Genomic DNA, 27,202 nt, shown 5'->3' with positions numbered 1-27,202 from the left:
GAAAAATGCTTCTCACTCGACTACACTTGAGCTGGGATCGCATTCCAAAGGGCCAAAACTGAATTCACACACTAGACCCTGAACTATACGAGGCATCTTCATTGTACCGCGCCAAAAACATCCTAGCCCGAACCAATTTCATCGAGTTATTAGAGCCGTATAAGACCATTGGAGCTCGCTCGTCATGTCCATCTCTGGCCAAGTTGTAGGGAGGTGGTCGTTCTAAATCAAAGAAAATCAAGGGTATCAAAGGAACAGTGAACTAGAACTAGAAGCCCTACTTCTTGGCCGGCGCAGGGGGCGCCTTGACGTTGTTTGACAGCCACGCCAACCCCTCGAGCAGACCCTCGCCCGTCGTGGCACAACTAGGCACTACGTACCAGATCTTATCCTTAAGCTTGGACAGCTGGAGTGCCTCGGTTACTTCTTGTGGTTTCATTGCTGTAGGAACACTTAGCAGACTCTTCTCCAATGTCTAGGGAGTGAGACGGGAATTGGTAGTTACTCACCATCTTTGATATCTTGCTTGTTTGCGAATACCAGCAGCAAGCTATCCTTCATCTCCCTGTCGTTGATAATGCGATGTAATTCTTGTCTCGCCTCTTCCATCCGCGTGCGATCGGCAGAGTCAATTACGAAGATTAGACCTTGGGTTCCTATCCGTGCATTGCACCGTTAGCATGTGCTCGAATTATCACGTTTGTATCCGCGATTATCTACGAAACCATCTGCAAGGAACCTTCACGGTGGCCCTTGCGGACTAAAATAATACTAGGAATACTGAGAGAATTCCAGATCCAAAACACGACCCTAATTCACAGTTGACAAATCACTTACCGCTGAAGTAATGTCTCCATAAGGGACGGATCTTGTCTTGACCACCAACATCCCAGACGTTGAATTTGACGTTCTTGTACGTGACCGTCTCGACATTGAAGCCGACGGTAGGGATAGTAGTAACGTCCTGGCCCAACTTGAGCTTGTATAATATTGTCGTTTTTCCAGCAGCATCGAGCCCCAACATCAACAATCTCATCTCTTTAGATCCGAAGATCTTACCCATCATCTTAGAAAGTTGGCCCCCCATCTCGAGTATTATCGATCGCGGTCAAGATATCAGTTCAATCCTAGTGAAGAGAACAAGTACTATCGATAATATATATGTCGCCTTGTTTGCGGGAGTGTGAAGCCGTATGGAGAATCGATTTGCGTTTGGCGCGCTCGACTGGGATTGAGATGGCGTTTTACGTTGTCGAGTTCGTTAATGTGAGAGTCGAAAGGGAAAAGGAGGAGAACAATAGGTAGAACGGTGATTGGTAGCGCGCGACGCGTCTCTATTGGTTACCTATACTCTTTTGGAGATCCAATTGATCGAATCACGAGAGTATTTCGTAACAGTTCAGCCTATCGATGAAGGACCTATGAAGAGCCTAAAGAAGGGGAGGGGGGGTCCGTGAGGTGAAAGATGCCGATGGGAGGGTTGTCATAGATGGTAGAGGTTACCGTATGAGGAATGATTAAAAATAGGTAAAATTACACATCCGAGATTGGAGATTGACACATGCACAACGAGGGAGTTTAGTGGAGGATGAGAAAATTAAGAGAAAGACAGCATTGGCAAGAAAAGAAAAAAATAGTTGTTCGTGTCGATTTCCAAATTGGAAGAGTAATGAAACATTAGAATGCGCCAGGGTCCAGGTCATTATCAAAATGGTTCAATTTCCGCTACTTTAAGGGGGGAAACTTACACTACCTGAACCTCACTAGTTACCCTAATAAATACCATTATCAGAGGTTACTCGTTACTTTATATAAGCTAGCGTGCCACGCTAAAAGCGCGATAGCTTCCAAATCAGGTTAGATGAAATTTGATATACAGTAGTTAGTGGATATATATATACACACTGTCTGGTTACCCCTGCAAGAGCTCATCGCGCAGCCGCGGAAAGGTACGGGGAATTTGTACATCAATAGCTTGGCCCAATCTTATATAGCATTAGGTACATGTACATAGGTATACTACCTAATGGAGCATGCTAATGCAGTATAGGAGGTAGTTATACTATTAATACAATACATAATTAATACATCAATAAATCTAAAGTACTTCGTAATAGCAAGCAAGTCAAAAAGGAGCACATGCCGGGTAGCTATCTATATTTAGGAGTTGGCAAAAGGGGGTTCGGTTCGTCTTTAACATAAGCCTTAGCTGGCAGTGTTAAGAAATAGGACAATAAAACTGGTCAGTTTTTACAACCGATAAAAGATTCAGCTTACAGAAGTCTAAAGAATATAAGCACAAAAAGTAGCTGGGAAGCATGTAATATGTATAAACTCAATAATTGCTTTTAGGATATCTCTAGTGTGGGTATGGGACAAATGGAGAAGTAGAGGCCTCCGAGCATGAAATGAGAGTTGGCAATAATAACTCGGCCTCTTATATTAACAATCAAGTAGGTAGCTATAGCTGTGCCCCATTACTGTGGTCTTCAACTTCGCAAAAGGCCTTAAATGTTGTAAACGAGTCATCTTGACCTCCTTGAGATTCTAGAATTAACTCCGCCGTAGCGCCAACGAAGAAGACATACCCTTCCTTAATCTCTTCGGTCTTTGGGCCAACCGTTATTTTGCCCTTGCCCCCCGTGCAGATAACAATGCTTGGTCCATCGATAGGATCAAAGGTTGCCTTGGATCCCTCACCATTGAGTACCGACCTGATGACGCTAAACTCTTCGATCGGCGGGTCGTACAGGGTTGCCCTTGAGCCCGAGCTGTATGCAGCGCGGTTAAGGACTACGTAAGGGTACTCTGTTGGCGACATCTTCTGCTCCTCGATGGGAGCATAATTGTACGTCAATAGATCAACCAGCGTCTGGACGTCCTTAAACTTGGGTGTAAATCCAGCTCGCACGACATTGTCGCTTGCTGCCATACACTCGATGATATCACCCGACACATACGCATGAATATCGTCCGCTTTCAGGAAAAGGGCTTCGCCTGGGGAAAGCCTGACATAATTGAGGAAGAACAAGACGAAGAGACCGATATCATCAGGGAACTGCTTATTCAGTCGAACCACCAACTCGGACATAACTGCTCCGTTGGTAGATTCGAGTCCGCCATCTGCAAATTCGCCTCTTCTGCTCTCAGCGTCCGAGACAAGGAGCTTGGCAGCCGACGCTACATCTTCTTGTGAAGACTTCATAAGAGCGGCAAAGGCAGATTGGAGGGCTCTCTTGTTCTGCGCAGTAGACTCGGATGAATCGTCGTTCTGCTGTCCTCGGACCGTAGCGATAAATGCCTTTGCGGCATCTTCTCCGACTAGCTGTCGTAGAGCTGGTACGGAGGATAGAAAGTGAGCAATCTCGCCAAGCGGGCGGAATCCACACAAACCCTCAAAATCAGTTATCGCAATGGCCATTTCAGGTTTGTGATTGTCGTCTGGGTAGTTCTTAGGGTCTTTTTGATGCAATTTCTCGGCAAGTTTCTTGTTGGGGTGGGCTTGGATAGAGAGGGCCTTATTTATGGAGAGCACCTTGAATAGGAAGGGTAATTTGGAACCATATCTCGCCTTAATGGACGGGGCGAGGAGCATCTGGTTCCCTTCGACAAGCTCGAGCAAGGTTCGGCCGGATTCGAGGTCCTTAGATGGGTTTGAAGGGTGAGTCCCCATCCATAGCTACAGGCGCAAGGTCCACCGTGTTAGCTATTAGATTGCGCAAGGTTTGGCAGCGGATAGAAGACACACCTCAGCGTATGGCTTATCTGTCTGAATGTTCAAGGTATCGGACGGTGTCGCGGCGGCGAACTTAGCTGCGGCAGATTCAGATCCAATCTTGCCCCAATCGTAGGAGTTTACTCCGCATTGGAGTCGTATAAGAGGGACGGGTAGCACCATTGTCGATGATGGCTCGAATTTTGAAGCGGTATAGGTAGTAGGTAGTAGGTGGCAGTTCACGGGTAATTACTTGAGTTCGCGTAGATTTGGAATATGAGATGATTATAAGGTTAGGAGGTAGTGTAAGAGGTACCTTACTTTAGGTACCTAGGTACCTACCTAAAGTAAGGGTAGCTACGCGGTTGACACATGTACATTAGGTAAAAGCTTAAGGTGCGGGGGAGTTGCCCCGCGAAGCCTGTACTACATAGGTACCTAATTGGGCGGGAGTGCCTGAAAAAATATGCATCCAAAGGTGATTGATTATGTAGTTACGGTATGTACTACCTAAAGGCTGACCTACCTCTATGTACCTATGTATATGTACCTAAGCCACAAGCCACAAACTAAACATCCATGGATGGAATTGGGGGTTCGTCTACAGAGGCGCAGCTTCATTTACTCTTCATATTCAAAGTTAAGATGGCTATACTCGGACATGCCATGAAACAAATGTATCCGGTCACTTCTAATGATTTTAATGCTTCTTATAACTTTTCATCGCGATTAAAATATTATATCCGATCTTGATTTGCACTTGTACCTTGCACTCCATCACTCTATCACTCTATCACTCTATCGCTCATTTCTCGTCATAATTAGCCATTTATCATAAGATCTACCTTAGGTACCTAAGGTGATAAAAACATCACCGAGATGTCTTCGCGAGGGAATCAGCGAAGAGGTCCAAATAGGAACAGCGAGATCGGTGAGCACGGCGAGGAATTGCCCATGTGGAAAGACATCAAGGACAAAGGCACTGTTATTACCAATGCCTTCAATGACAGCAGTTCCAACGTCAACAAGATTCGCGACCAGGAGAAGCTCATGGCCGAGAAGAGGACCAAAGGCGGTGAGTCCCATTTCCGTCCCGTCTTCCATCCATCAAAGTCTTCGTTTCATTAAGCACAGCCAAAGTAATCTGATACTTCTCATTAGTCCTCACCGTAGAAGACTATAATACACTCGATGACTTCTACCGTAAGGGTGTAAAGGCCAATGAAATTGCTAGTCAGGCCATCGTCGAAACAATCGAAAAGCTCAAGGTATTGCGTGCCGTGCAGAAGGCCAAGGAGGAGCAACAAGAGGTAAACACCTCGAGAGTCCAGCGGGCTAAGGAGTCAGCCGCTGCTGCCTCTTCTCTATATGACTTTGACGGATCTGGCGAGTCGTCCGTCCCGTCTCCAAACCCCACCATACGCCGTATAAATAATAATAACAAGGGTGACCGTGACTCAGTCCCCCCTAGGGATCGTTCTACTCCAGCAGCCAAGGCGGGCAGCGCCGAACCGCAAGCCGGGCCTTCTTCTAACTCCATCCGTACCAAGCAGACATTCGCCAAAGACGACGAGGTCGCTTTCAAGCCGAAGCCCGTAAGTAACGAGCAGACGGACTGGATTCTAGGCATCGTCCAAGATGTGCGCGGCGACGGAAAGACGAGGCGGTACAGGGTCCTCGACGCCGACGTGGACGAGAATGGTCATCAAAAAGATTTCCGAACTTACGCTAGCAGCATGATCCTTATCCCTAGAGAAGGGACTGTGCTGCCGCCATTAGAGACGGGTAAGACGGTGCTAGCGCTTTATCCCAATACTACCACATTCTATAAAGCCGAGGTTATGGGGATGGATGGCGACGGAAAGGTTAACTTGAAATTTGAGGGCGAGGAGAGCAGCAATACAATGCAAGCCGTCATCCGTCGACACGTTGTGGAGTATCGGGGTTGAGAAGAGCGAGCCTTGTTAGATTGATTGATTAAGATTAGGAGTCCAGGCTGGTCGGATGGGGCACGATCTGGAGTTATTGGTTCTTCAGGAATTCAACTTTTATATGATTTCGTAGTTAGTCTACGAATGGGGTATGCGGGTTGAATTCGGATTTTGTCTTGATGTTTACTTGGACGATTAAATGGCATCGTATAATCAAACATATTATTGAACTAGTTAATACCTAAGCTTCTGACGACCATTCCCTTTTGTATACCCTGCCTTTTTAGAATGTACTCATACTGGAAGAATATATTACCGCTGAAGAGACGGATGCTTATGATTTGAACCTCGACTTGTCAGGGTCATGATACATGCTTACTAGGTGTAAGTCGCAACACCATACAATCAGATCTATGACTCAAATTGTTAGACTTGAAACGCTTCTTGGCCATGATAACACCCAACCCATCAGGTGGGTAAGGGATGAATTTGGCGATTCAGGTTGAACTGATCCCCATAGTCTGGTGTCTTTCTGACGACTCAGTAGCCCGCCAAGTAACAGCTAGCCCTGAGCTGAAAAAGGTCGGACCCAATGAGTTGGACGGCAAGGATATGATCCCAAATCGTTAGCTACATAGGTATGCAGGGCTTATAGATCTAAGATATCACTTATAGAAATAGGGTGCATTTCTATCGAAGGAGGGGAAAGGTAAGGGTATTATTTGACCCTGCATATACAATAACACAACGCGCCAATCATATCTCTTTATCCCATCCAATGCAGTTCACATCCGTGACAAGCCCCCACCTGTCAGGGGGTCTTCCTTCGTCATGGCCAAGTAGCCAGCCGTTTGTAGGCTTGTCCATCAGCCTCTAACACGCGAGGATGAAGGATGTGCTGTGTTCGCCATCTGTAAGCTTTTCTCTGCCCTGCCAAGGAGGAAAGTTATTTCTTACAGATGATAGATAGCCAAATAACTTCTCCAAAACATGCAGGATAAACGGAGTGATCCCCTTTAGGCTTGATCTGATCTGAAGTGACACATCGTCCAATAGCTAGCTACCAGACCTAACTGCATTGCCATTTTTCGTCAACGTGCATGCGTGCCTCTGACTAACACCAACATGTTAAACTTGCATTATGGAGGTGGGCATGACGGGTAGATGTACGAGTTAATGATTCTAGAAGTTCGAGGCAGTATGGACTGCATTTAGTTTCATTCAATCCGTTGCAGTTCTTTCTTTCTTTGTTTATATATCTACAACAACTGCTTAGATCTGCAGCGAATTCTTACATAGGCATTCTTCATTCTTCATTCTTCTTAATTCTACCTTTTAGTTTATAGGTGCATTTTATTCACACACTGAGCTGGTCTCAAGCCTTGCGTATTGTTCTCATCCTGCGCATATAATCCATCTCACCTATCCCATTCCTTGAAACTAAGCCCTTTGAAACTAAGCCCTTATTATTATTAGTGGAAACAAGAATCTCTTAGCAGGAGCATAGACGGTTCTGAAGATTCATATTTATCAAGATGCTGGCAATCGTTACTCTAATAGCCCTGCTGAGCTTCGCGGAGGCTAGCCGGAAAACACCGCGAACCGCTATACCTTCAAGCCTCGGTTCGCCTTCGACAACGACAACGTTGGCGACAATGCCATCAGTTACGACAATAGTACCAAGTAGCACACCCTCGGCCCAGCTTAATACGTCAAGTCCTACACCGCGGCTGACAAGCGCTGGCGCTGCTACGAGCAGGTGTACTACTTTACTACTCGCTGCGCCTACGTCCACATCTATTTCAACTCAGACCGCAATCGACCCTGAGATTACGCCCTCGCCCGAGTTACCCCCACCAGGGGCTAATTTCCACGAAATAGGCGTCAAGTATGTACAGACTACATACTACAGCTGCGTAACATTTCCTTTAGAAACGCACTGCGGCTGGCATGAACCTATATTAGACGCCGGAGCGAGCGGGATTCGATGCGAAGGTAGTGGGCAGGTAGCTTTACGTGCTGGCGTTGTCGCTGGTATCGTCGCTGGCGGATTGATACTCGGGCTTTGATATCTAAGTGAAGCCCCTTTCATGTTTTTTTTTTCCTTTTGGGTATGGGCAGAGATACCTCTTAACCTAATGACTTACGAAGTATCATCATGATAAGCCTGGAACGCTTTGCGATTATTAGATACCTAGGAAAACAGAGGCGTTCGGGAATCGATATAGAGTTAGTAGTTACCGTGATAGTAAAGAGACATTATTACCAAATGACCATCAACGGATCCCGTGCGATCCCGTGCGAATATGTCACGTATGAACAAGAAACATGAGCTAGAAACGGGGGTATTGCCATGACAACTCCTTGATTTATGCTATCGTGGGGGAAATCATCAAATTCATTCCGTCACGCCTCGAGGAAAGTTCACTAGTACCGCGTCGAGAACTAGTATGTAGGATGCAGAGATGCATTTTCGCGTATAATGCACAGAGCCAGTGCCGAAGCCGAGCCAAATCCCACCCCGCAAAGACCAGACCAGAACACCTAGAAGCCCATCGTCTATTTCTCCTTCTTCGCCTTGGCGCCCTTGACCTTGGCGGTACCCCGTAGGGTCTTCTGTCGGTTCTTGCGTTGCTTGCCTGTATAGTTGTTAGCATTTCTATCAATATCGAGTATATTCATTCCATCGGCCCTCCAGATATATAAACGTACGTTGCTGTCTTGACGCTCTCTCAGCCTTAGTGGCCAGGCCGACACGAACCAGCCGGTACTGGGGCTCAAACTTCTTCATAGCCTCGGGGGAATCGTAGACTAGAGCGAATCCAGTGGTCTTTCCGCCACCGAATTGTGTTCGCAGACCAAAGACGGAGATCTGGTCCTTCTGTGCCTTATACATGGTGGATAGCTTGTCTCGGAGCTGGTCCTTGGAGATGTTGGCTCGGCCGGGGTGCAGGATGTCACTATGAGAAAGCTTCTGTTAGTTTCGGTCGTGTTTGACTAGTTCTCTCATCCTCGATCGTGCTATTTCCATCGAATAGACAATAGACGGTATTATTTATTTATTTATTATTATCGAAGCGGGATGCAACGTACACGACCATCTGCTTGCGACCGAGGAGAGGGTTGCGGATGAACTTGCGAGTTCGCAACGTGACGGGGGTCTCGGAGTCAGCCATCTTCACGATCTAATGACAGATCGAAGGGAAGAGTCAAAGAAACGATCTGTCCAAAGGGGAAGGTTGGCGTTGATGTTGCTACTGGATTAGTATTCAAATTGAGGTGTGCAGGGTGGAAAGGCCTTCACAAAAATTCGTTAGCCGAAAGTGGGTGGATTGTTGGATTGTTGGATTGTTGATTGTGTGTGATTGGGGCTAAGACCCGGTCCGAATATATTCCCGACCCGCGCTTTCTGCTTTCTGCTTTCTTTTTTGCTTTAAGTGTGCACAGGGCAAGACCCATACGCGAGGTTAAAACCCTAAAAAATTAGCCATCTCGAGGCTGATAAGATTAGGTAGGTACATGTATGTAGGTATTTGAGGTACCAAAGTATTTTTGACCCATTAGGTAGGTACCTAAGTACCTAGGTAATTCTCGCACAGCCATACCTCCCATTTCAGCCACACGGTGTATGGTACCGAGGTACATATAATGTATTTCCAGCATCGTAGCATCGCCGCATCACCAACTTCAACTCTATGGAGGCTAGGTAAAACATTTGACCCCTATTCAAAGAACTAAAAATCTGTCGGCTCTTTCAACATGCCAGCAAAAAAACACGAGCTGAAAGCTGATACCATCAACCGCTTCTGTTCTCAGTACGTTCAATTAGAAAAAGATCTTGACTATCCTCCACCTGCACTCCTGCAAGACGCAGATATTCAAGACACTATATACCGCCGCATCTTTGCCGATGACGCTCTTGCTTATGCCCCTCCTCGGAGGTACCAGCTACGAGTCCTTAAGGAGCTCACGTCGAGGATCGAAGCGAGTATTGAGGACTGGGATCGTCACGTAAGGAAAACCATATATCATTTATTTATTCTATTGTACCTATTATATATACCCTCTATAGTCCATATCTCTTGCCATATAGCCATGGCTGATAACCCAATCTCCCAGGGGGTTTCAGACGACTTGATGAATACGCTCTCTTGTCTTCTAGCACACCCATTACCCTCCGAAACCACTGCTGCTCAGCAGAAATCATATGTGACGTACAATCTATCTCTACTTGATAGTCGTGATAATGTTACCCAAATTCCACCTCAGATCACACTACTCGAGTCGCGCAATCTCATCTCTGCCTCGGGGACCACCGGCTTGCGTACTTGGGAAGCTTCCCTTCACTTAGGGCAATTTCTCTGCGCAAACCCGTCGCTTATTCGGGGGAAGCGAGTTTTAGAGTTAGGATCAGGGACCGGATACCTATCCGTACTGTGTGCTAGATTTCTTACTTCTACTTTAACTATTGCCTCAGATGGCTCTGATGAGGTTGTGGCAACCCTTCCCGAGAACTTCTTTTTAAACGGCCTCCAAGACTCAAAGCAAATCCGGGCTATGGATATTAAATGGGGCCATGCTCTTGTGGGAACAGAAGACCAATACTGGAACGGCGGCATGCCGATTGATGTGGTCCTTGGCGCGGATATAGCCTATGACAAGGGCGTCATCCCGGCTCTCGTTGGAACATTAGAAGAATTGACGGGAATGTTTCCACGTGTTATAATTCTCATTGCCGCTACCGAAAGGAACCAAGACACGTTCAAAGCCTTCCTTGATGTCTGCCAAAGGAGATATTTCAACGTCGAAGAGGTTGACTTTAAGCTTCCATGCAGACACGACCAGCGAGGTCCATTTTACAGCGACCAAGTGCCTATTAAGATATGCAGAATACAAAAGTTATTGAGTTCTTGAAACTCGACGCTATGATAGCCACACTTCCTGATTATACTACATATATCGAGTTCTAGGATAACAACATAGATGAAGGGGCTAAAGAGGACTCTCGTGAGACTTCGATAATTAAAAACCTTCAGTTACCATCGGTGCAAACGTCCAAGTACCAGCAACAATGCCCATTTCCATTAAGATTTTAAATCACCTTGTGATCTCTTGGGAAGTGACACCAAACCTCCTGGATAAGGCTGCCCGCTTCCGTCCGTAACACGTGTGCAACGTAAACGTCATACAAACACCATAACACGGGATGAAGCACTGTCATACACTACAGAGGTAAGCAGGTCCTAGGAAAATATGCCATTCAATATACAGCTTGACAGACGGGCCCCTGGTGGAATATCTTACTTCTATCATTTTTCCCTCTCCGTTTCATATACCAGTGAAATACACCTGGCGTAAGCCAATAGTAATGCTATTCAGAAAATCATTTGCCTTGTCAACACCGGTGATGGAATGCCGGGATGGAGTCCGCTTCACGACACATAAATGGGATTTCGAGTATGGAAAGACATTGATTCTCACGTGGACAGGCACTGTCGGCTTGGTCAATATCGACCTAGCCAAGTTTACAACTGGGGGACTCATGAGGACTAATGAGATCGCTAAAAGTATCAGAGCTTCTCCCAGCAGTTGTAAAGGTTTATAGATACTCACAGAAATATAGGCTATACAGGCAACAATACATTTATGTTGACCCCCAGAATCGATCTTACCCCGGGTGATTACATCTTGTACATTAACGATGGCCGATGTACGGATGAATCGCCAAAGCTACCACTCCCTGGCGGTTTTCTACAGGTAATGATCTGTTTTCAAACTCTTCTTACTACCTTCGCCTAACAATATGGTCGGCAGAATAACACCCCTAGAGATACCAGTAGCAAAAATTCTACCGTAAACCAGGGTGATGATGGATTAGCATCCAGTGCCACCACAGGGGTTAGTATAGGTTCAACCCTTGGTGGGATTTTTCTTCTACTAGCCTTGGTTGCCTTCTTGATCCATCGCGGGCGGCGGATCAGAATAAAATCAGAGGACCTAGAAGCCAATACACAGAATGAAGGGAAGTAGAAGCAGGAAGAACCGCAGCTTAGCAGTCAAGGGACTTTGTAAGACACAAAATAAGGGTAAATTCTACAAATCAAAGATTTGTGGTTATCAATCCTCTTGTAATGCAAGCAGGAGTTTACAGCAAGTCAATCAACATTGGATGATATAACACTATAGACATTGTCTAGGTACCCTAGTACTTAGGTATGTCCAAGGGGTTCATACCAGCTGCATCTCAAAACCGCCAGTATCGTGTTAGCATCTAGGTACCTATCTAAATAAACAAATACTAGAAACCTAGACTGAAGTCCACGATCAATAACATGATGCTTGAAAACGGATGGGTACCTATCTATCGGACACTTAAATCCTACCTCTCAAGATTGTTGCTAAAACAACTCTTAAGAACACGACATTACCGACGTCATATAAAGCAGGGACCACTGGGCTCCTATCCTCACTATTAGCTGGCTCAGTTAGGGCGCAGCGTTCCGCCATTTCCCCCATAAGGTAAAATTAAACCATCAACGTAGTCCTATTTTTCTACACTCGCGTGCCTCTACGGTTCGGGTTTTATTACTTAGAGTCTTAGCTCTAGACATACTCCTTGGCCGTCTACTATGCCGTTATCCCTAGGGGAACTGGAGCCCTCCTTAGTAATTCGAGAATACCTCGTCTAATGAGAGAGCCACCTATCCTCTTATGTAGTAATGGCTGAATCGTACTATCCCAGCGAATAGCGGGCTTGGGGAAAGTAAAGATACTCTCAGGTGCTAAACATATAGAGGATTCTGGGTACTAATAACAGGATACAGGATACTACTATTCAATATGAGATTAGAGATATCGAACGTCAAGGTAGTGGCCAATTGGCTATCTCACTTTAACCCAGACAGAACATGTAAATCATAAGGTCATCTGAGCAGGTGGAACTATTAGTCAGTATAGGGAAAGGGGTTATATTCAGGATCTATAAAGTATTACGTAGCTAGGTAAGACGTCAGAAACGATACCGAACAAATAGGCTTGGCATATAATTATAATTGAGCCATTGATCACTATCTAGAGTCAGGCATGAGTCTATCGATAGGTGTCCCGACCACAAAGCTAAGCTCCAGCCTACACAACTTTCTAGGGAATAAGCATCCACAAGAATCGTAAGTGAGATGTTCCCTCCGTGAGGTCCCCCCTCCAAACTCAACGTATTTAGAAGCGAATAAACGTGTGGTTCGTGTGAGAGAATGACATGAAGTATAAACAGCAAAAGAATCCCACTAACAAGGGTTTCTCTCCAAGCCGCTCTGCCCCCTCGAAGAAGTGTACTACTGGATGCCAGCCAAGGGATCCTCGGTATTGCAAATAGAAATCAACAGCTCAGAATGCTGCCATCCCTTAACCCAGTTTACCAGCGCCCTCCAAAATCAAATCGCGAAAGGAAATGGCCATTCTGTTCTCCAACCTAGTCCCGTCCATTCGTGCGTAATCTCTGCTTGGAGGGCTCTACCACTCCGTCGCGACATTCATGAAAAGACAAAGACGTTGGGAGCATGCGATCGTTATTGCGTGAAAATTTGAGGCCGGCTGCACCCTAAGCTACGACAACACTACCCTTGCGCTTCTCGGCGCTGGTGAGTACGAGCATAGGCGCTTTTCGCTGACCGTCGATCGACTCGGTCTTACTAGAGCGCTGAGAACCATTTTTGAACACACTCGCAAAGCTACCCTCGCTATCACCACCACTGGAGAGGCTATCAACACTCTTCCGCGACTTCTGGCGCGAGCCAGGGCGGTCGGAGCCAATAGCTCCCCAGCTGCCACTTGTGGAAGTCCTGGAACTAGCAAGACTAGGCTCTGCATCGCCTGAGAGGCTGCCCGAGCCACTACGCCCAGAGTCGGACTCGTTGTCAGTCAATGGCGTGCAAACTTCCTCTGCGCTCTCGGATACGGGGCTCATGCTTCCGCAGCTACTACCCGTACCCTTGCGCCTAACCATCCCGGCCTTCACGAGATTGTGGACAGCAGAGCGGCGAGTTCGCTGAGCGAAGTTCTTGCTGCCCTCATGCTTGGCGGTAGGCTTCGCTTTAAGCTCATCAAGTGCGGGAGGACCGCGAGGCTGACGGATAGGGTGCTCGCCAGCACGACCTTGGCCAGGGCCATAACCACCATTAGTCATGGGAGTAAGCGGGAAGGAGGCCGTCTTGGGGCCAGCCGACTTGGGGCTATCATCCATCGACAGTGACAGACCCTTATTTCCATTCGCGAGGGAGGATGACTTCTTATGGCCTCGACGGAAGGCATTGGCAGATGGAGGTGGTAGAGGTGTAGGTTCCGCGATTATTTCTACCTTTTTCGGGGGCGAGGTAGTTCGGTAGACAGGCGGGGCGCTCTCCATGGGAGGCGGCGAAACTTGAACACGGGGCGTGCCGTTGTTTGCCTGCGAGTGGCCATAACCCTGAGGAGTACCAGGAGTGCGGTCCACGTAATTGCCGACGTTCCTTATCTGAGTGGCGTTCTGATTAACGTAGAACATTTGCTGGCCGGTGGCGTCATAATAGGGGAAGAGGCTCTGCTGAATTTGCATGGGGTTAGCCATCGACTGCTGCAAGTTCTTAAGCTGCTGCTGTTGTTGGTACAAATTCTGCAGTGCCATCTGCTGCTGCAACACTGACTGTCCGCTGAGGCTCATTGCCTGAAACTGCTGAGCTGCAGCCTGGACACTAAGCAACTGTTGCTGCAATCGCTGCTGCTGCTGAGCTAGGTACATATTGGTCGCTACTAGCTGAGCGTAGAGCGAAGGGTCCATTTGGTCTTGGACTTGCTCATCAAGATGAAGCTCAGGAGGTGCCAGGATCTGCTCGGCAGTATAATGCTGCTGACTAGAGCTCATCATCGGGTTGTAGCTCTGCTGCTGGGTCGCAAGACGGGGGAGTGACGTCTTAGGTCCACCATACATGCCGTCCTGACTACCATACATGTTTCCGGCGCCATCCCTGCCATGTACACGGGCAGGCGGAACGGTGGAAGTTGGCGAAGCGGCAAAAGAAGTTGCGGTAGCCGACTTTGGAGCCGTCCTAAGACCCGCAAGCAGGTGAGATCGGCTGGTTCGCGGAGTGGGAACTCCGTTGTCCTTGGGATCAGTAGAAGTCTTCATAGACTCGAAAGATAAAGGTTTAATATTCTGGCCGCCACCGCGGCGTGAAGCAAGCCCTCCGGTGGGCATGCCCAAACCGGTTGGCGAAGTAAAACCGTTGTGTGACATTTGAGCAAGACCGCCGGTGTCCATACTCAAATTATAAACAACGCTATGATCTATCAACGGAATAGCTGTTTTAGGGAGTCGAGATGCAAGATCTGAATCCAAGCGACGGCGAGAGTAATTAGAAGCGAAATCTAATAAGGAATGGATGATCGCCTCCGGAATAACAGGGCGTCCAAAATAATATTACAACAAAGTAGATTGATGGGAATAAATGTGATCCAGACAGGGCTGATTAATGCGATGCGGAATTGTCGATAATGTCGATTGTGATTGCGTGGTGTGTAGCCAGACAATCGGCGCAATGGCTAATGATGTAGCAATTGGGAAGGATGTCGTATCAAACGCGGCTCGCCGAGCAGAATCCAACAAAACCAAGACAATTGTGCTGACGCTGGTGATGGAAAACTGTAGACAAGAAGCAGAAGATGGATACAAGTAGATGCGGCTGTCGTGGAGTTATTTTTGTCTCTTTGGAGAATAATTATTAAACTAATCCGTGGTCGTGTCCGAATGAGCGACAGACGATGCTAATGACAGGAAGCTGCGTAGTTGAGCCAAGAAGGAGAAAGGTTGCAGATAGTCCGAATGAGGTTTCCCAATTGATCCGGGTCAGAGACAAGGCAATGAACAGAAGTCGGTGCAAAGGACGGGATAGAGGAATTACGGCCTCGAAATCACGCAGGGACAAGGTAGAAAAGGCTGCCTAAGGCTGAGGCTTTCTTTGTTGGCTTGACTCGTCCGAGAGCGGCGTAATGCTGGCGGGCCGAATCCTAATCCTGAAGGTTGACAGTGTCGATTTGTAGCACTCGGGGCTTTGTTCTTGGGCGTTGATCTTTGCGGAAGTACCTTGGGGCGGGAAAGAGTTCCTTGTTTCTAGGGACTCTCGACGAAAGAACTGAGGGGATGTCTAATGCAACCACTCTAAGCAATCTTAACCTTGCGGGCGACTTTTACTTCTCCTAAACGTGTGCCGTTCACAGTTTCTTGCTATCGGGTTGACGTAGTTGGGAAGGACGATATTATGATCAGTCAAGTATAAGGTATACGGTAAAGGCGATGCGAATCGAAAACGGCGAGAAAAAAAACTTCGGTAATTTGTACAATGATTAAGGAGTCGAATAAATCGATCGGGTCTTCCGGCTCTTCTATCTTTCTTTTTTTAATTTTCGTCCTTTTCTTTTCCCTTAATCCTGTGAAAAAAAAATACTAAGCTGGCGATGATGGTGGCAAATTGTCGTCTTCTCGAGATAACGCGATGTAGGAACTGTCTCTCCTCTTGACGCAACGACGAAGGACAAGCCTACGACGGATAGTAATTGGATTGCGCGCGAACACAAAAAATGGGAAACCTCGAGGAGGATTAGGAACCAACAGGATAGAGAGAGAGAATAAAGGAAGGGCGAGATGCGATAGGGGGAGATAAGGAGGGGAGGAAGAAAGAGAAGATGGACAAAAAAGTTGAGTGTGGTGGATGAAAGGGAAAGATACTTGTGCCTGGTCTGCAGGAGGAGTGGGAAAAGTGAAAATTGCTGCAGTGGGTTTTTGGCGGGTGGGCAGGTCGGGCCAACGAATGCAAGCACGCTGTGGACTGTGGGTTCCTACTGAGGATATTAGGACATCCTATTCGTCTTCGTATAGTAATAAGAAACCATTTGCACTGTATACCTACCTGAATTGGTCGTCGAGTCGAAAAGAACATCGATGATTGGCCGCAGGGGCTCAATTTTGCCGCGGTGGTGGATGCTAGCGAGTTAAGATGGTGGGTCCAAAGCATCAAATTGACCATTGACCACTAATCCAGAGCCCGATTTAAGATAGCAAGCATCGCGTCTGATATACATACAGTAGGTTGAGTACATAGGTACATAAGTAGGTAGTTAGGAAGGTACCCATGTACATACATGTATCCATACCGGGGAAACTGCCCCTTCTGCTAGGTACCTGACAGTAGGTATGTATTTACATTGACGTACCTATATCAAGATAATAATGTATGCACCTAGGTACCAGGTATACAGGTAGCTGGACAATATGTATATAGTTGGGCAAGAGACTTGTTCTCGTAATTAAAAGATGGTAATACACCTACATCTGTAAATATACATCTCTTAGACAAAAGTAGCACTCCGAATTGAGAAGAATGTATACCGATTATACCGATTATTTTATTGGTTTGGCAGGTCAGAAGGTACAGTGCTATATACAGTATTATGTGTATGTAGATCTAAAAGAGTGTGGTGTGACAGCCAGCACAGTTTAAAAGTGGTACCACCCTACTCAGACCTACCAGGATGGATGAGCTACACTATGTATGTACTAGTGGCTGAAAGGGATTTTTAGTCTTTCGTCGCGGGGATTAAGAACTAACCAACTAGAAGAAAGTATCCCTCCTAAAAGGGGGATCTAAGTGAAAAGTTAGGTAGGTTAGGTAGTCAAGCAGTCTAAAAGTCCCAAGCTGTTTCTTGCAGCTTTCAGGGCCCGGTTTTATATTACATATAACATACATGGATGTGCACAGAATCATAGGTGTACATACTACTCATGTACATCTTGTAGGTATTCCCGATGGGGTTCCTAGGTAGGTAAGCATTCCTTTTATCGCATTCGCATCGACCATTTATGTATTAATGATCCATCATTCGATAAGTAGGCACCTAACCTAACCTTAGGCACCTTATTATGTTTAAGGGGTTTCAGCTGATATTTTATGTTTAGCTACTTCTAGGTACAATATCTACATGCAATTGGATGTATTATGCAATATGTATTAGGTACAACCCTTTACAAAGTTGGGACAGTTCTAGATGCTTGAGCTTCTCTGTCGCCTCCAAACATCGATGCTTCATTCTATTCAACTTCTGTAACGAAGAGGCGCAGATACGTAGACGCAGACGCCAGGGGGGAAAAGAAGAGACGAGAATGCCAGAAGGATCTCATGAACAGGCAAACGGGGCGTGACTGAGCCCTGTCATCATCCGGATTTGGACTCGAAAGGATCTTTTCCCTGTACATATGGTTCCTGTATGGTCTGTATGGGGAAATTAAACCCCTGTGATCGACCACTGCCCATGCTTGCATGGTTGTTTCATGTGCCTGAAACCCAGCCCACCATCATGGAGACATGGAGACATGGCTGCAGCAGTATTGATCATCCGAACATGCCTATACACTCACTACATGTATGTAAATGTAGTGTCCTTACACAGTACACAGATTACCTTCGTAACTTACCGGCTCACCTAGGCAAACAAGATTCCTCTAAATCTCACTAAGCTAACACAATCACAGATCCGTACCTGGGTATTTGGTCCAAGTCTGATCACGACGATAGCATATTAAGGCATTTCCAACTATAGCCACAATCGTAACTTGAACAGAAAGGTCTAATTCAGCAACAACACGGCAAGTATGTGAACTGGAACTTGGAACTAGACATCCCATAGTACACTATATGTAGACGTAAATGCATTGCGTCACTCGCTCAATAGTGGTGATCGACATTAAACCACGTAGGTATTCCTGATGGATGAGGAATAAAGAACAACACGATGCAGCCCGCTCGCCATGAGCCACAGCCCCAGAGCCCGGGTCAATGTGCCCCAGCTGTCCAGTTGTTAAAACCATCTGAGACGTTCACTCACAGTCCCACTACCCAGTGGGGGGAATGGTAAACTTCATACATAATCAAGGCCCATGAATATTGACCCACGGACGTCGGACGTTTGGAGCAAGCCCTCGGGTTTGGGAAAGGTCACATCTGCTTCTCAACACCGTTTAGCAGCATCTACCCTGAGCGCGTCTAAGTTCAGCCTTAGATATTCGTGAGGCATCGTCTATTTTGACGCCGAATATAAGAGAGGGACGCACGTAGCCGCGGCTAACGAGCCAGTCACTCCATCTAGAATTGAATAAGAAATGCAAGCTGCAGGGACTACATATGCAGCGGATTATGTGTACAAGGCTGTATGTATGTACCATATTACTCTGCATGCAACATATAATTACGCTCCCCCCCTCTTTCGCATGAGCGGCGCTTAGAAAATGACGAACTGAACCAAAATTGCAACCTACGCATGCCGACTTCAAGGGTTCAAGCGCCCGCCGAGTCCGCTCATGCACGGCATCGGCAAAGTAGTTTCTGGCTATAAGTCGTTTGGACCCCAACTATATTTGTAGACAACTCTACGTGGCTCCATTAGCCGTGGCGAATCCGTGTTCATATCTCCTATTCGTTCGTCTATATAGCAGCCAGTGGACGGTGGCTTGAGACAAGAGCCTGATCTTAGGGTTGGCCCTGGGGGCTTCTGCGAGTGATCAAATCGAGCTATACGTTCATAAGCCGCCAATTCCACGTGCTTGGCACCCCAAATACATCCCATTCCCTTGGCTAACAAATAGGTAGCCAACGAGGCTGTGTGCTACCCGACCATGTAATGATAATATATCCGTCGTCCCACATAGCTTACTTAGAGCGGCTCGGAGCACTTGATACCCAGAATATTCTCGCATTAGACGGTCAACACGTGATATCCGAAGGGCAACGACAGGCGGATATGTCCATGCTCCACAACAGCTTCTTAATTCGCAGAATTCACTAGGTTGGAGAAAATGATATATCCATTAGAAGAGCCAGTTGTATAAGGCTAACGGAAGCACGATGGGACGAGCGGGCCAACTTCTAAGGTATCAACTAAACAATTACGTTTGATATGGAGCAACTTGTACTTCATAAACAGTATAACCTAGAACATGTATTTAGAAGCCCCTAAATAGAGCATTCGGAATCATAATTAGCGGGGATTATAACATCGCCTTTGAGGTACTTATAGTTCAAGACTCTACTCAATCATATCGAATCTAGCCCAATTATTTCCATTCCATCGTAACCTAATCCCACTGGTAGTGCGACCCTGTGTGACTCAACAGACATGAAGCCCTCGAGTCAACTTAGGCTTGAATCAGGACATGCTGAAAATGACTGGGGGAGAAGTATGTTACACTACCAATGACCCGGGTTTTTTGAGCAGTTACCGGGCCAATTGAACGATTCCAGTACGTACAAGAGGCGCCCAAGTGCTCTTTAGGTATTACTCTGGCTTTAATAAGTGTCTACTAATATGCCTCAGCGCTTTTTCTGATAATAGCACATATAATGAGAATATACCCCCCTCTTTATGCATCAACACCATGGATGGGTTTTCAAGAATCATATATTTTTCTAACAGGCAACATCTAGGGCCGTTCTTGAGTTACAAACTTCGCCTGGTAGTATGAACTACCTAGTCATTTCGAGTATTCTTTAAGTTTTTTGAAATGGTTCAAAAAATACTAAAGAGACTATTGTCCACGCGGTATATCAATCTTAACTTAATATTCCAATGATGACTGAAGTTTGCTATCACTTTCAGGGTACGACACTATTGCCTGTGTCTGCTAGGCATCTATATAGCATTTCGTATAGCATTTCGTTAGCTAAGGGTTCCGATAAACATACAAAGAGGCCCAAATTAATCGCAATTCATAGTGTTCGCCTATCAGGGGCTTGTAAGGAGCCCAGTGGGTGGTTTACTGGTCTATCCTATATGACGCGACGAGGCATTGTCAGATTATCGCAGTTGATGTTAGCTTCATGAGACAATAGGGTTATAATCGTAGAGGAGCCACTAGATATTAGGCCAAGTCTATATAAGGAGGGTATCTTCCTATCCTTAAAAGGGGCATGAGTTAAAACAGTCGTCAACATACCTATACACTACAAGCTAAGCCACTGCCTCTTACCTAGTGTGTCTATAATCCCCGGTTGTTAAATCCTTAAAATATCCCCTGTAAGATAATCGTTGATTTAGAGTCCGCCGGAGTAGGCCTGAGAGATGAGCTTAAGGCTCTTGAATTCATGGAACCTACCCAGACACGGAGGTATGGCTAGTTAGGATAGGAATGCAAGACATGACAAGCGCAGGCGCCAAATTGTAGCCTCCATAGGTTCGTCTTTATAGGTGACAACGTATGAGTACCTAAAGCAGGCGAACAATATTCTTTACTGTAGCTTCGATCAATGAGGATAGCTTGATACATGACGGCACGATCCAATTACTACTCTTTAGCATACAGAGTCTAAAATAATACATTGAGCTAGAATAGCCCCGAAGTCAACTAGAAATCATCTATTAATCTGAGCTAGTCAAGTTGCCACTACACTTGTAGAAAGCCCCGCTACTAGATGGCATTTGAACTGCGGATGATAGTAGCGCGATTATGTTTAGTATGTAGTTCGCATATCTTATTACAGAATCTGTCATAGGAGTAAGCCACTAAATTATCGTACTAATTGTTATTTAATCCAGGATATCCATGATGGGGGCGTTCGTATCCTATTTAAAGTGACTCACCTTCTGGGATACATGATGCAGTACTCCGGCAACTAAGTAGGTAGCCTATCTAAACTGCGCATTCACGGCGACGTGTAGCATTATACGGGTTGCTATAGCATCACATAAATATCTGACAGGCACATATTAGGCATTTACCCTCTGGTTAATGGGGTTTGCCTCATTCCTTATGGAGGTAATGGTGCCTTAAAGTGGCGTGGAATACTTAAGAGGTAGCTCTCAGAGTCTACAGTTTTATATGGACAAGGGATGAATCATATATGTACTCTAAAACCATAGTAGTAAACTCATATGCTTCTTCGGGAACAGATTCCGATCTCTTATTACAGGACTTATCAGCCATCTCAGATGTCCCTTCGCATGCCTTGAATAGGACACTGTAAGCGTATATAATAGTTCGTCCCAAGTCCTGTCAAATATTGGGATGCTCGGTCTTGACTTCTAACTTTGATCGACACGCCACTAACATGCATCTGGTCGCTTGCCCTTGTTGCAATGCGAATTTTACGTATGTCGTTTAGATACGTACTGTCGGAACGTTACATCTAGGTAGCCTACTGATTAAGGACATTGCTGTATGTAGGACGATCCTGGTTCCAGCCCTAGGATAGGGATCTTATTTGACAACCCTACCCGACTCCCGAGGCTTACGGCAGATCCGAGGAGGAATGGGCGGATCGGTTCCCATTGACTACCTCGACCGTTAGATGCTTATTTGTTATACAATTTCAACAATACCTCGCGAGAATCATAGGCAAAATGGCATACTATCTATTTATGATCACCGCCCCTCGGTTCCCAACTTGGGGGTTATATAGTAGTAGGCCTCCATTTATATGGACTTGGGATAAAAGATATGATATATGATCATGTAATTTTAGAATCCTTCATGGAGATGGTTCTTTGTAGATATTAACCGACGGGGAGAAACTACCTTCTATAATGGAGTTGAAGTGCCATATCTCAGATTTGTTGGATAAGATGCCGCCTCCTGAGTTATCCCTCTTACACCGAGTCGGTGAGTACCCTGTTGAAAAGGGCCCGAATAGGCAATGTAGTCGGCTTTAGGCCTCATAGAAAAGACAAAAACCGAAGGCTTGTCGTGGGATGTGTGGTAGTGTAATCGAATGAACCCGCGCGCGCCTGTTGTATCTCAGGGTAGTTGGTCGGAGTCCTACGGGGGTGCTGAGCCATAGGGGTAGATATTAGAGAGTTAGTCTATTCATGTTGGTTGATGGCACGGCCGTACGTGTTCTGTATTACAAGTGGACCGATGTAAATGAATTTACTTTCTTGAGCCGCAATGCCGAGCTGCGGCACCCTGCATGAACTCTGCATATTACTTTCTGGGGATCATTGTGTTGTAAACTCTCCCTCCTGTATGACCAACTCAAAACTTATACTATAACGATTATAACATAATTACCTATTTTACACCGAGGTTGCGGTATAATGAATCTTTGGCCGTGTCCATCCTAAGGAATATGTCTTTACTTTTCGCAGTAGCAAAGGATTTTGGGCACTTACTTTAGCTCTGGCTCTCTGGTCTAAGCTTTCATCTAAGATCTTGAGTGACAACCGTATGGTCAATCCTCCTCCTAAGACCGGAGTCATCCCATATGGAAGGTGGGCGGATACCGCATTGTGCAAACCCTTGCTTGGATCCTGGAGACACCTATGTAATATGACGTGAGATCCCTCGGTCAACCAGGCGAAATCCTCCTCGGTCGTGACAGGGCAATGGCCCGCCGCCAAGACCAGGCGATGGAGTTTAATAGTACCTAGCCAGAATGGTCAACATATTTCCTTATTCGAGTGACAGGAGACCGGAAGAGACTAACATGATCAACGCAGGGTTTTACGTGCTTCTGATATGTATTTCCAAGCACAGTGATGCAAGGGGGTCCCGGGTCCTGTGCAGACGTTGCATACTCTATGTACATATGTACCTAAGATTCAGCCCTAAACCCGTTGGGAAGCATGACGCGGGGACATGGGGCTGGTCTATTCGCCTGTTCGCCTGTTCCCCTATTCCTCATTTGGACGATCGGTGAGCGGTCGCATTTTCGTCAAGCAGAGCTCAGGCCTATTCGTCATTTGCGTATTTCGGACAGATGGGATTGCTTCACAGCGTACCTCCTGGCAAATCGGCTTTCCTTATCGACATGTTTACGGGCCGATCGTCTCGTACTGAAGAATCGACGCGCACGATGCCATCCGAAAAATGAAAAATACCCTCCCCTAAATTAGAATCGTGTGAATAATGTATCTGCCTAGAGTAAGCACCTCCTAGCACGACGACCGGGCTTCTTATGAGTGCCCAGAGATTAGGGGTTCGCATGACGGACCGATATGAAAAAAAACACCCCCCAAAATGAAAAAATGAAAAAGGGCCTTTGCATTTCGTAGAGCTAATATAAGTGACGCCAACGTTGTTAACACTGACTGAATAGCCTAGAAGACTTCGCATAAATGAAATTGTTTCGATCTTGATGCAAAGGTGGCTGAGTCCTATCTTGAACACCAACACAGCCGTTCTCTTCGCGAACAAATAATGCGCCGCGGCACTAAGCTCAGGACACCCGGCATGACCGAAGCCACTCCACGCAGTAAGCGAGGGATTAAAAAATAATTTTCTTGACAATTCGGCAACGCGTGGAGGAGGCAATAGTAAAACTAGACGAAAGGGGAAAATGGTACTTTTATCGACGTGGGAGATGTTGCAAGCTGATGACTCTAAACGACGCGGAGTTGCGGAGTTTATTTGTCGGGAGACATGGAAGTATATACATGGACGGAAGAAAAGAACAAAGAAATGGTCATAACAGACGTGAGTAAAATAATACCGTTCTCCCCAATCCCAGTAACCAGTGTCGCAAAGCAGGTATATCCTTTTCTCCCCTAAAAGTATAGCCGCCCAAAGTAGTAGTGAGAAAAATGATATGCCAAAATCACTTCGGATGTAGAAATGCTGCCCAGACAGTTTTAGAGAATGAATATCTCGGTCCTAGCTCGGGGTAGACGCGTCGTAGTTCCTAGCGTGGCCAACGACCGAAAAGAAAAAACCGTCGGAACTCCTCCGGCTCCTCCGGGACGCCGCTCACGCCTTGATATTCTAGGACGAGTCGAGTCTTTGGCGTTCCTTTTTGTTGGGAACTCAAACTCGACCATATTTTCTCGCCGGGGGCCCCGATGGCTAACGGCGATGCTCGAGGGGAACATTATCGCCATAGAATCCTCCCTGGCTCCCAGAAGCCAGGCAAGCTAAGCAAACACCTCCGCCGTATACTCGTGTATGCCGCTTCCAACCGGCGCCCGAATCGTCCATTACTGAGATAATCTCGCCCTTGACATCGATCTCCCTAGAATCGAGCGATTCATGTGGCGCAAGGGGTAAGATTGGGCTTGAGGATGGGAATGAGCTAGGAGAGAAAGATGCCCCATCGTGTTCCGAGTCTGTATGCGCTGGTCCGAGAGGCAACATCTTTGTGTAAGACCTTCTCCGTGGAATATAGGGAGAATCTTGACCGTGGGCTAACGCGGTTGTGCTAGACTCTGGCGAGGGTGACAATGTGTAATCCGGGTTCGGCTGCTGGAAGAAGCTCGTATCTAGATCGCCCATGCTAGAAGCTGCAATGCTTAGCCGGCGGTCCTGAAAACTAAAAGCCCCTGTCAAGAGAGTAGGTGGTGTTAGCGGCGGCGGTGGCGGTGGGCCAGATTTAAGGATCAGTGGCATGCCTGCGTCTATGCTCACGGAAGCTGTCATGTTTTCCTGATGCCCCTCGCTGCTTTTTCGGTTTTTGGACCTATCCTGATGTTTCTTTTCCCCTTCGCTTAAGTTCCCAGCTGAGGACAGTTGTGAGACTCCTGGGGACTGATTCACTGACATGATCTCGTTCTGGAAGACGATTCCGCGTGACTTCTCTGAAATCCAAAGTTTCTGAAGAGTAGTAGGGCTGGCATCCAGCTGACCAGTGTAGGAAGGGGAATGTGACTTATATTTCTTAAACACTAGTAGTAGTACACCGAGGGAAGTGAATCCCAAGAAGGTGAACAAGAGCCGCAGATGGGTCCCCGGTACCATATATAAGGTACCGTGGGTCTGCTGCAGAGGGAGATTGACAGCGGGCATGTTTTCTTATTAGGGAAACTAATAATTAGATGCGTTTTCTGTGCCGTCTGGGGTCGGGCCTTCACCGATGTATGTATCTTGTACTAGCATGTAGAAGCTCGGAGAGTGGACCGGGATGTCGATCGAGACAACGGGAAACCTAAGGACTGAGCAAGGATTCTCGCTTTACTCAGCGGGTTTGGCCTCGATATATCAAACACACTATGAAATATACGCGGGTGACATAAAGCGGCCCGGCTCGCAGATCAGGGGAGGAGGGAGTGTGCGTATGTGCAGATATGTAGGAACTTGATGACTTGGTAAGTAGATGATGGATAAATCGCGGTCGCTCGGTAGGTCAAGATGCCCAATAAACAAGGCTCGACCGGCAGCTTACAAGTTGGGGTCCTAAAAGGAGGGTTGGGGAGACAAGATCACTCGCGTCTGCATACAGCAGAGAGAAAGCGCTCGGGTGGAGGCAAGTCTTTATAGTCAATCTCGAGCTTACAAGCACGACATAACCAAACTATTGCGGAGCTACCTAGTTGACAGTCCAGGCGTGGAAACAGACGTAACATAAAAGCGCCCTTGATGCCGTTGAAGGATCTAAAAAAGCTAGAGAGGCGGGAGACGAGGAGAGATTTATACGGGCGTTACTTAGAGTTGGTACTACTACATCGTGTCAAGGTCCCATTACCAAGACACAACTTGACGGGACTAAGTGACAAGGGCCATCTACAGAGGAAGTACAATCATGAAAATAAACAGCCCGAGCGTCTGGGGAGGGTGTGAGTGTGAGTGGAGAGGGAGTGGATGTGTGAGAGTTAGTTACTTTTCTTTTCAAGGCCCCGCCATCTCTTTGTCAGTCAGCCTCAATTGAGGAGACGTGGATGACTTGGCGGCTTGCCTCTTCGGGCCCGTGTAAGAGAAGTCGGATATGTTATTGGGTGGCCGTTAGACCTACGTCTCATATTCCCGCGAAAACGGCGGGCCGGGTCTGTGTAGGACAGCCGTCATGCTTGAGTATATCAACACTGAGTGCACCCGATGTAAACGGGACTGATTATTCGGGCGAGAAGCCTCGTGGATTAAGGTCGAGAAATACCTACGTTATTGGAGCCAACGCCTCTTATGCCGTCATGCTGCACGATAGCGAAACGATTCTTCGTGCATATGAGACTGGGGCAAAAAGACTAGGCCGTATTCCGTGGTTGATGAAATTATATGAGGCACGAAATTACGCCGTAAGCTTAGCCGTTAGTCGGGATCTGTCCGGCCACTTCGGTGGACAAGGGAGCACGAGACGAGGTGAGAATATTAGTGTAATCTAGGATGAGGTGAAGAATGAGGCGGGACGAAAGAAATCAACGTGTTAGCTGGAATCGAACAAATTAAGATGGAGATCCCTGCTATCCTTCAGCAAGCTCCAATAAGACTCCCGAGAGTACGGACTTTTGTATTTTTCTATGTGGAGTGTTGTGGAGCTATTGGGAGCTTTGAAGCTGTTATTAGGAGTTGCCCTCTTGCGCGTACTCTTTAAGCCGCGTTGACATGAAGATAACAAGGGGTTGGTTATTGGTAGGATTGGAGCGCCCTCGACTCGGTCCTTGTTACACAGGTACAATAGTAGGTGGCTCATAAGGTGGTTGTGGCCCTTTCGTGACGCATGCATCGTGACGCTCGGGCTTAAGCGTCAGTCTCTGTAGGCGCTAGACTCTAATAATGCTCCTGAGACGGTAACCAGGGACGGCAACTATTTTACTAGGCTTAGGTACAATACTTACATAG

The 27,202-nt window shown here is 46.7% G+C and overlaps 9 protein-coding genes across 9 annotated transcripts; 4 read left to right on the top strand and 5 right to left on the bottom strand.

Annotated features, from left to right (window-relative positions):
• Nucleotides 1-75: 75 nt before the first annotated feature.
• On the bottom strand, nt 76-1,302 carry F4813DRAFT_241350 (ADP-ribosylation factor 6). The gene is made up of 3 exons (XM_049240025.1): nt 838-1,302; nt 510-656; nt 76-441 (listed from the first exon to the last, which is right to left on the bottom strand). Exons 1-3 carry the CDS (start codon nt 1,085-1,087, stop codon nt 278-280), a joined length of 561 nt encoding a protein of 186 aa, XP_049095811.1. The 5' UTR covers nt 1,088-1,302; the 3' UTR covers nt 76-277.
• Nucleotides 1,303-2,327: 1,025 nt separating this feature from the next.
• Nucleotides 2,328-4,272, bottom strand: F4813DRAFT_372982 (mannose-6-phosphate isomerase). Its single transcript, XM_049244762.1, has 2 exons — nt 3,749-4,272; nt 2,328-3,679 (listed from the first exon to the last, which is right to left on the bottom strand). Exons 1-2 carry the CDS (start codon nt 3,896-3,898, stop codon nt 2,462-2,464), a joined length of 1,368 nt encoding a protein of 455 aa, XP_049095810.1. The 5' UTR covers nt 3,899-4,272; the 3' UTR covers nt 2,328-2,461.
• A 57-nt stretch (nt 4,273-4,329) lies between these two features.
• F4813DRAFT_372981 (SGF29 tudor-like domain-containing protein) lies at nt 4,330-5,917 on the top strand. Its single transcript, XM_049244761.1, has 2 exons — nt 4,330-4,790; nt 4,877-5,917. Exons 1-2 carry the CDS (start codon nt 4,595-4,597, stop codon nt 5,662-5,664), a joined length of 984 nt encoding a protein of 327 aa, XP_049095809.1. The 5' UTR covers nt 4,330-4,594; the 3' UTR covers nt 5,665-5,917.
• Nucleotides 5,918-6,581: 664 nt separating this feature from the next.
• F4813DRAFT_241312 (uncharacterized protein) lies at nt 6,582-7,960 on the top strand. Its single transcript, XM_049240024.1, has one exon. It carries the CDS (start codon nt 7,182-7,184, stop codon nt 7,713-7,715), a length of 534 nt encoding a protein of 177 aa, XP_049095808.1. The 5' UTR covers nt 6,582-7,181; the 3' UTR covers nt 7,716-7,960.
• On the bottom strand, nt 7,961-9,069 carry F4813DRAFT_241301 (putative 40S ribosomal protein S24). Its single transcript, XM_049240023.1, has 3 exons — nt 8,740-9,069; nt 8,359-8,606; nt 7,961-8,285 (listed from the first exon to the last, which is right to left on the bottom strand). Exons 1-3 carry the CDS (start codon nt 8,820-8,822, stop codon nt 8,206-8,208), a joined length of 411 nt encoding a protein of 136 aa, XP_049095807.1. The 5' UTR covers nt 8,823-9,069; the 3' UTR covers nt 7,961-8,205.
• A 267-nt stretch (nt 9,070-9,336) lies between these two features.
• On the top strand, nt 9,337-11,007 carry F4813DRAFT_372976 (putative methyltransferase-domain-containing protein). The gene is made up of 2 exons (XM_049244760.1): nt 9,337-9,657; nt 9,766-11,007. Exons 1-2 carry the CDS (start codon nt 9,406-9,408, stop codon nt 10,558-10,560), a joined length of 1,047 nt encoding a protein of 348 aa, XP_049095806.1. The 5' UTR covers nt 9,337-9,405; the 3' UTR covers nt 10,561-11,007.
• A 7-nt stretch (nt 11,008-11,014) lies between these two features.
• On the top strand, nt 11,015-11,676 carry F4813DRAFT_393221 (uncharacterized protein; the record flags this gene model as incomplete). The annotated part of the gene is made up of 3 exons (XM_049247389.1): nt 11,015-11,213; nt 11,270-11,403; nt 11,461-11,676. 3 exons carry the CDS (start codon nt 11,015-11,017, stop codon nt 11,674-11,676), a joined length of 549 nt encoding a protein of 182 aa, XP_049095805.1.
• Nucleotides 11,677-13,237: 1,561 nt separating this feature from the next.
• F4813DRAFT_241265 (uncharacterized protein) lies at nt 13,238-15,044 on the bottom strand. The gene has a single exon (XM_049240022.1). It carries the CDS (start codon nt 14,936-14,938, stop codon nt 13,244-13,246), a length of 1,695 nt encoding a protein of 564 aa, XP_049095804.1. The 5' UTR covers nt 14,939-15,044; the 3' UTR covers nt 13,238-13,243.
• An 8,952-nt stretch (nt 15,045-23,996) lies between these two features.
• On the bottom strand, nt 23,997-25,869 carry F4813DRAFT_241222 (uncharacterized protein). Its single transcript, XM_049240021.1, has one exon. It carries the CDS (start codon nt 25,433-25,435, stop codon nt 24,500-24,502), a length of 936 nt encoding a protein of 311 aa, XP_049095803.1. The 5' UTR covers nt 25,436-25,869; the 3' UTR covers nt 23,997-24,499.
• Between the last annotated feature and the right edge of the window lie 1,333 nt (nt 25,870-27,202).

The sequence above is a fragment of the Daldinia decipiens genome (genome assembly GCF_022478715.1).
Source record: "Daldinia decipiens strain CBS 113046 unplaced genomic scaffold F4813scaffold_42, whole genome shotgun sequence".
NCBI lineage: Eukaryota > Fungi > Ascomycota > Sordariomycetes > Xylariales > Hypoxylaceae > Daldinia > Daldinia decipiens.
The sequence above is the reverse complement of the archived record's forward strand: the minus strand, read 5'-3'. Positions and strand labels throughout refer to the sequence as shown.